The sequence below is a fragment of the Limulus polyphemus genome, unplaced genomic scaffold, assembly GCF_000517525.1.
Source record: "Limulus polyphemus unplaced genomic scaffold, Limulus_polyphemus-2.1.2 Scaffold46, whole genome shotgun sequence".
Taxonomy (NCBI): domain Eukaryota; kingdom Metazoa; phylum Arthropoda; class Merostomata; order Xiphosura; family Limulidae; genus Limulus; species Limulus polyphemus.
Genome location: NW_013665656.1, coordinates 1,251,437 through 1,260,912, shown reverse-complemented (window position 1 = coordinate 1,260,912; position 9,476 = coordinate 1,251,437). Strand labels below are relative to the sequence as shown.

Here is a 9,476-nt window from a genome sequence, read left to right as displayed (position 1 = left end):
ATCGGTCTACTAAAAACAGAAAAGTATTCACAATACAACCATATCGGTCTACTAAAAACAGAAAAGTATTCACTATACAATCATATCGGGTCTACTAAAAACAGAAAAGTATCCACAATACAATCATATCGGTCTACTAAAAACAGAAAAGTCTTCACTATAGAATCACATCAGTCTACTAAAAACAGAAAAGTATTTACTACAAAATAACATCAGTTTACTAAAAACAGAAACGTATTTACTATGTTATCACACCAGTCTACTAAAAACAGAAAAGTCTTCACTATATAATCACATCAGTCTACTAAAAACAGAAAAGTATTCACTATAAAATAACATCAGTTTACTAAAAACGGAAAAGTGTTCACTATATAATCACACCAGTCTACTAAAAACGGAAAAGTCTTCACTATAGAATCACACCAGTCTACTAAAAACAGACAAGTATTCACTATAGAATCGCACCAGTCTACTAAAAACAGAAAAGTATTCACTATAGAATCACACCAGTCTACTAAAAACAGAAACGTATTCACAATACAATCATATCGGTCTACTAAAAACAGAAAAGAATTCACTATAGAATCACAGCAGTCTACTAAAAACAGACAAGTATTCACTATATAATCACATCAGTCTACTAAAAACAGAAAAGTATTCACAACAAAATAACATCAGTTTACTAAAAACAGAAAAGAATTCACTATAGAATCACAGCAGTCTACTAAAAACAGACAAGTATTCACTATATAATCACATCAGTCTACTAAAAACAGAAAAGTATTCACAACAAAATAACATCAGTTTACTAAAAACAGAAAAGTATTCACAACAAAATAACATCAGTTTACTAAAAACAGAAAGTATTTACTATGTTATCACACCAGTCTACTAAAACAGAAAAGTCTTCACTATATAATCACGTCAGTCTACTAGAAACAGAAAAGTATTCACTATAAAATAACATCAGTTTACTAAAAACAGAAAAGTCTTCACTGTAGAATTCCAGCAGTCTACTTAAAACAGAAAAGTCTTCACTATAAAATCACACCAGTCTACTAAAAACAGAAAAGTCTTCACCGTAGAATCACATCAGTCTACTAAAAACGGAAAAGTGTTCACTATATAATCACACCAGTCTACTAAAAACGGAAAAGTCTTCACTATAGAATCACACCAGTCTACTAAAAACAGAAAAGTATTCACTATAGAATCATATCAGTATTCACTTTATAATCAAACCAGTCTGCTAAAAACAGAAAAGTATCCACAATACAATCACACCAGTCTACTATAAACAGAAAAGTATTCACTATATGATCACACCAGTGTACTAAAAACGGAACAGTATTCATGGTAGAATCACACCAGTCTACTAAAAACGGAAAAGTCTTCACTATAGAATAACATCAGTTTACTAAAAACAGAAAAGTATTCACAATACAACCATATCGGTCTACTAAAAATAGAAAAGTATCCACAATACAATCATATCGGTCTACTAAAAACAGAAAAGTCTTCACTATAGAATCACATCAGTCTACTAAAAACAGAAAAGTATTTACTACAAAATAACATCAGTTTACTAAAAACAGAAAAGTCTTTACTATGTTATCACACCAGTCTACTAAAAACAGAAAAGTCTTTACTATGTTATCACACCAGTCTACTAAAAACAGAAAAGTCCTTCACTATAGAATCAAAAGTTCTCAGGATTTTAATTATTGCAAAATTCTACTTCAAAAATTCTATAAACAAGAGTACCAATTGAAAACAATCTGCAAAATCTACAGGACTTTCTGCTAGATGACTTTGCAAGACTTATTTGGAAAATCACATGACTTATCGCTAAATTTCACGGGGTTTTAAATAAATATTCACTGGCATATCCACAATACATATTTGTAGAATCCACAAGAAATATTTGTAGAATCCACAAGACATGTTCGTAGAATCCACAATACATATTTGTAGAATCCACAATACATATTTGTAGAATCCACAAAGATATTTGTAGAATCCACAAGAAATATTTGTAGAATCCACAAGACATGTTCGTAGAATTCACAATACATATTTGTAGAATACACAATACATATTTGTAGAATCCACAATACATATTTGTAGAATCCACAATACATATTTGTAAAATCCGCAAGACATATTTGTAGAATCCACAATAAATATTTGTAAAATCCGCAAGACATATTTGTAGAATCCACAAGAAATATTTGTAGAATCCACAAGACATATTCGTAGAATCCACAATACATATTTGTAGAATCCACAATACATATTTGTAGAATTCACAATACATATTTGTAGAATCCACAAGACATATTCGTAGAATCCACAATACATATTTGTAGAATCCACAATACATATTTGTAAAATCCGCAAGACATATTTGTAAAATCCGTAAGACATATTTGTAGAATCCACAATAAATATTTGTAGAATCCACAAGACATAGTTGTTTAAGCCACAATGCATATTCAAAGAATTTACAAGACATATTTGTAGAATTGACAATTATAATTCATATTTGTCGAATCCACAAGATATAGAATTTACAAGACATATATGTGGAATTTAGAAGATAATTCTGGATTAAGTTTGCTGAATTTATTACATATTTAATAGTACTATATTTAATATTGACATTTTATGTTATTGTTATACCAGTAGGCCTTCCTTTTCCCGCTCTAATGTTCGACTTGTTGGCAAAGTGAGAAATGTGGTTTAGGTTTTGACTTGATGAAACCTGTCAACAAAATCCGATAGTTACGATCGTTATCAGTCTCAAAACGTATCGATTACAAGTACAAAATTTGCTGGCTTCTTATAATGCCATCCACTACATGCAAAGGCTAGGTCGTGTAGCTACGTATACATTGGTATATAAAGTTTTAGGAGTTAAAATAGTAAGTGGGCAGATGGGGATAAAACATTCTGTTTCCGGGAAGCTACTTTGTTATTAACAGTTTACACTTTTATTGCATCCCCCTTTTTTTTCTACGTTTTAAATTAGTTTGTTTTTATAATGTCTTAATAACACCACGTGAAGTTCAGTGAAAGTTCAATGTTCTAGACACATGGTTGATTACTTAGTTGTTCATAAATGTCTATATTTTCTCTCGGCTGGCTATGTGCACAAAACGAAACTTTCAAGTTTTCACAGACTCTGTACCATCAGACCGCCGTGTGCTTTGTTTCAAACAAATAAAACTTTAGAAATTGTTGTATTCTAGTTAGTTATGCTAGTTTCGGGTATTTTGTAGACTTGAGTATTCAAGATGCTATCACAGTATTTTATAAAATGCTAAAGCTCAAGTTTTGTTAGTATTTGTTGTGTAATTTTGTAACGTACTTTAGTAGGAACTATTAGGCGTTTTTTTTTTTAATTTGTCAGTGTAAATGCCGAGCGGCTGTTGTGCTACTACACAGAGATTGTAACCAAGGGAGAAAAAGATAACTGCCACCTTAGCAACAAGAGCGAGCAGTTTCTTAGCTAAGGGCGTGTACGTGACCTAACCATTTAGTGTTGCACGTCTGTCTAAGAAGCTTCCGAACGAGGATAACTTTCCACTCCTTCTCTACCTTTTTTTCTCTCGTTTTTTGTTGATCACACATATTTTGTTCTGTTTTCTCGTTGTACTTTTTGTGGTGATTTACGTTACTAACCGATCACTGTAATATTTTACTTTCATGTTCAAATTAAAGATTCAGATAATGCTTTAGAATTTTTTACAACCATATGTTAAGAGAACCACTTGATTACCTGGATAAGTCCTAGCACAGTGCACGTGTACCTAACCAAACAGGTTTGAATCTCTTACCAAAATGCCTAAAACATTATACAAGTTACTCTTTAATCGATGATTGAGGCAGCATATTCATGATGGTGAAATTGGCACTAACTGACTTACACAGATAATGTAACTGTAGGGTTACAGTAAAGGCAGTTTAGGTGATGATGGTTCAGAAGTCTTTCGTCTTCATGTTAGAATAAGAATTGGTTTTATTTGTTTATTAGGCGTTTGGTAAGGATGATTGATGTTGTCTGTAGTTGGTTCTGGTGTCTGTGTAAAACGTTTTTTCGTTACACGAGTTGAATGTGATCTTTAACCATGACTGAAAGAACGCTGCCTGTAACACTCGCACCAACAACTTTGGTATTTACTTGCAAGTGTTTTGGTATTTTGTTTTATAAATTTGATTTTGAGAAATTTGAAGGGCATAGAGCTCTGGATTTTCACACCTGGAAAGCGGCGTTTGAATCTGTGTGTATCATAAAATATTCCTCACACTTTAAGCTATGGGTGCGTTATAAAAATAACAGTCGATTCCTTAACGTGAATAGAACGGCGGCTACCTCTCTTCTGGTCAGTAGTTCAAAATTAGGGATGACAGCAGATAACCCGAGCATCATTGCCATAAATACAAAAACATTTTTTAATGTTTACACGCAGCTCTTCGCCAGTTTTATCTAGAATAATAATTATTAGCATTAATTCGTGTTAAAACATCTGATATTATTTTTAATAAACATTTTCTGAACATAAACAAAAAAAGCTTCAAATGATCTAAGGTTTTGGTTAATCAAATAAAGAACAATGTAACTTTGAATCATGTGATAAACTAAGGTGAGATTGAATTTATATTTAACTATACAAATAAAAAAAAGTAAGCTGCTTGTTTCAAGTGAACCTAGGTATTTAGATGACTAAGCAGGCTGAGGGAAAATAAACTGACAGCTTTTCACATGGCCATATACTTCTTCTGGTAGATAAGATAAATTACGTGATAAAAATTATAAGACTAAAATGATAAAGCGATACTTTACCCAGACTTATAATAGATTTTGGATGGGAAAGATGGTAAAAAAATGGAGTTAAATTTCCTCTCTCGCAACAACTAAAATATTCCCACCATGTTGTTAAAATGTTTTAGTTCTAGGTCTGCATATTATCATTATGAATGTCTCATGAAGTAGTGTGAAACTTATGTTTTTGGTTTTAGAAACTCTTGCCACACGTACTCGTGAATGTCAAACCTGGGTCATGGTCTGGAGAACCGAACTGTTAACTGTTAGCATAGGGAAATTCTAGTTATAAACTTTGTGTAACATTGAAGGGATGGTTAATCTTTTCTTGGCATATATGCTACTAGGGGGATAACAGTAACCATGCGTCATTTCCGGTAGTTAGTTGCAAAACTCTTACACTTTATTGTATCTGTTTATTTGTCTGTTGTGCCTTCGTAGTCTTAGAGGAAACCACAACACCTCCAAAAGTAATACGCCCACTGAATGACGGAACTGCTGAAGACGAGAAGCCCTATACGCTGTCTTGCGAAGTTACCGGCGCTCCGCCGCCCTCAGTCCGTTGGTACAAGGACGGAAAACCGCTGAAGCAGAGCCTAGATTTCAAACTTATCTTCGACGGGCAGACGGCCACGTTGGCTATCAAAGAAGTTTTTCCCGAAGACGAGGGAGAATATGAATGTGTTGCCAAGAATAATGAAGGCGAGGTTAAAACCTCCTGTATCCTTATGGTAAAAGGTAAGTAAACGACCTAAAGACTATTTCTGAGAACTGAGTACATAACAGTATAGAAGTTAAATATTAAGAAACTCTTTTTCACAAAACACTGCACTACAACCATTAAGTTCAGCTTTAAGTAATATAATTCAAACATGCATAATAGATTACATTATTCAATGTAGTGAAAACATGTTATTAACATGAAATAGTTGCCTATCTTCAACCTCAGTCATTAATATTTATTATTTACTATGTTTTTCCTTGCTGCGAGTTATTTATTACCGCGCATCCGGGCCTGAGCATGGCCTAGCGGTTAGCGTACCGGACTGTGAATCTGATGAATCCTTTACCCGCGTCCCCTTGGCGAATAATTACACTCTGCACTTTAGAGCTGTGAGTGCGTTATAATAGTGACAATGAAATCCCACTATTTGATAAGAGTAGCCCGAAAATTGGCGCCGGATCTGTTGACAGCTGTTTTCCTCTAATCTACAGAAAGGAAAGAAGAGTTCTAAATCTAGACAAACTTTCTTGTTTCTTTCTTTCTTCGATTTTGAACTTGCAGTTAAATAATCTAAACGAGTACGTGCGTGCATTGAAAATATATGTTTATAATTTTAAGTTGATAATAGTATTCCTTTTATCTGCTTCCTCTGGACAAAATATAATGTTTGGAGAGAACAAATAAATAGAACAATGTGATATCACAGTTGAATTGATTGTGATAATTGGATATAATCTTGATGTTTAAAGATACTTGTGTTATCAAATTACCTATCATTTAGTTATTTAACATTTAGCACTTACAAATATGCAACATTTTTACCGTGGGTTGAACGAAACGTTAGAATAGATAAAAAAAAGAATACTAAAATGTTCCTAGAAAGTTTTAAGTAAAGACTTTAAAGTAATGTAAACTTATGCATGCTTAAGAAGTACAAACTTCCGTATTTTCACTTGCTCCTATCTTTCTATTTCTATTAAACATTTCACGAAAGTTCAGTATATGACGTCATCTGACTTTGTGACGTCACAGCGGTAAACATGAGATGATATCATCTGGTGTATAATAATCAAGATTCTGTTCCATAAGCCTTGCCCACAAGAACTTGTCTTCTAATATTACACTGTTCAAATGATATTATGAACAAATACATATACTTGATTCTTACATGTTAACATTTTTAAATGTTATTTTAGTACTTCTAGCAGTTTAGGGAGTGTTGGGTAAATATTGTTGAGAACAAAGAGGATGGCAAAAATATTACTACCAGAATAGAAATAAATTTTGTTCTTGTTTAAAAGTTATTAGTTTCCATCATGTCTTTAAAAATGTTTCATTACTACGTTTTTGTACTGTAGTCGTGAAAAGCAAAAAATAAGCCTAGCCCGGAACAAATTTCTTGTAATAAAAGACACACATTTGCATCTTATCCAAGCTTTCTTGTAGGCCAACTGCTTGTCGCACAGTACTACAGGCCTTAAAACAGTGGGATTAGAACAAAAACTATATTTATAACTGAATCAGTTAATAGTGACGTGTTTTAATAAATTATCAGTCTTTTCGTGAACTTTGATCACACCTGTTACTTTAAGAGAGATTACTTCGCCTTGCTTGGCACATACATTTTTCAACACGATGTCTTCATTAGTTAAAACCTGTTATAAACTAAACAGTTTTCCTACACTTCGCAATTTGCCAAAGCAAAGGTGCAGAACAAATACTGATCGTGAAAAATGGTACAGTGACCAAATCTTTAGCAGTAACTAACAAGGTTGAGGTACAAAAGATAACACAACTTATTCTCGATGACACAGTAAACACATTCCGGGGAGCAAATATCTAAATTGACGAAATATGATACAATACACCATGCACATCTTTAGAAGCAACTGAGAAGATGGAGGAGCAACTGACCAGATTGAGGAGGAAAGATTGTGAAATATGAAACAATACAACATGCACATTTTTAGGAGTACCTGAGAAAATGGAGGAGTAAAGTTTTTAAATGTTAATACAATGTACATATTCGGAGGAGCAAATTTTATAAATGTTTATGCAGTGTACATATTCGGAGGAGCAAAGTTTGTAAATGATGAGATAGTGTACACATTCGGAGGAGCAAAGTTGTAACTGTTGATACAACGTGCATATTCGGAGGAGCAAAGTGTGTAGATAATGATACAGTGTGTATATATTCGGAGGAGCAACTGACCAAACTGAGAAGGAAAGATTGTGAAATATGATACAATACAGTATGCACCTCATTAAGGGCAACTGAGAAGATGGAGTAGCAAAATTTATAAATGATGATACAGTGTATGTATTCGGAGGAGCAACTGACCAGATTGAGAAGGAAAGATTGTGAAATATGATACAATACAGTATGCACCTCATTAAGGGCAACTGAAAAAATGGAGTAGCAAAATTTATAAATGATGATACAGTGTATGTATTCGGAGGAGCAACTGACCAGATTGAAGAGGATTGTTTGCAAATGATGATATAATGTACATATTTGGTGAGCAGAGCACAGATAACCCATTGTGTAGCTTTGTACTTAATTACAAATAAGCTAATAATAAGTTCCAACAGAAATGCAAACTAAAATGCTGATGGCATTAAGTTATTCATTAATTCTAAGTTTCCTTTCTATTAAAACTAACAAGGATAATGTCAAAACTGCTTTGATGAGCATTAGAAGATTTACAAGACAAATACTTATATTGTAATGTGAATGATATTTTAGCTAAAGAAAGAAAAGGTAACATGTAGTGTATAATTTTTTCTTCCCTTACTTATTTTTTTTATCACATTCGTAGAATTGGTACGTAGTTAAACTGTCGTGTGACTTGTAACCAGAGAGCGCAGCTGGTTTTTTCTAGGCACCTTCTAGATAATGTGATTTTAATACTCTATCACCTTGGTGACTGGCGGGGAGAAGGGGGAGGGTGATAGCACAAGAATGATTCTGGATAACTTCAAGCTTTCACGTGTTTTCTTTTACAAGCATACTAATGAGGACCTGCCTTTTTTCACACGGTTTAGAAAACGTGACATCACATTTTTTTCATTTGACTGTCAGTTACAAAGCACTTGACTCGTTTATATCAGCTATCCACTGTTTAAATAAACATGAGCTTTTACAAAAAGTTGAATGTAGAGTTCCTTCATATTTTCACGTCATTTTCTTTTAGTTTTCTGTCATATCTGATATCAGCTATGAACTTGAAATTGAAACTCGGCACTTTTTCTCTTTAATGACCCGGATGTGCGGGATAAAATTATGTTACATGTAACTTATACTAGCTGCAGATACTCGAATTCTTCTTAAAACTATTTCAGGATTTCAGTATATGCATAATTGCTAATATAAACGGCACACACATGAAATACTAAATCAAGAAAAGGGATACGAGAAAACAGGGCACGACTTCACAACCAAAGTTCCTAACGTTTTTTTTTGTTTGTTTGTTTTTTGGTAATTCAATAATTCCTGAAAATTGTCCATGGTAGAACGCTACTGTATTTTCTTTTCTGTGAAAAATGAAACCGTCCGATTTCATCAACTAAAGATTTATAGTTAAAACAATTTAAAATAGACATAGATGAAACAAACGTATACTGGCAAAAGCATCGCCCCCCCCCCAGTCTGCGGACTTACAACGCTAGAATCCGGGTTTCGATACCCGTGGTGGGCAGATCACAGATAGCCCATCGTGTAGCTTTGTGCTTAATTACAAACAAGCAAAAGCATAGAATAATTTCACAGTCATGATACAGTAGAAAGATATTGTAAGAAAAGGTCTAAATATCTTTACCATAAAGCGCAAAAAAAGTCCTGCAGAGTCACCTCATGGAACTTTTCGTAATTCATAATAAACACAATGATTAAAATATATATACATCTTCATCAACGAGTATTACGCG

The 9,476-nt window shown here is 33.3% G+C and overlaps 1 protein-coding gene across 1 annotated transcript in view; it reads left to right on the top strand.

Annotated features, from left to right (window-relative positions):
• LOC106462469 (myosin light chain kinase, smooth muscle-like) overlaps nt 1–9,476 on the top strand; it is a 96,824-nt gene that overhangs the window by 56,943 nt on the left and 30,405 nt on the right. The window contains exon 9 of the mRNA XM_022390113.1: nt 5,267–5,563. Within this exon, the coding sequence (XP_022245821.1) occupies nt 5,267–5,563 (297 nt within the window). The remainder of the gene's footprint in view (nt 1–5,266; nt 5,564–9,476) is intronic.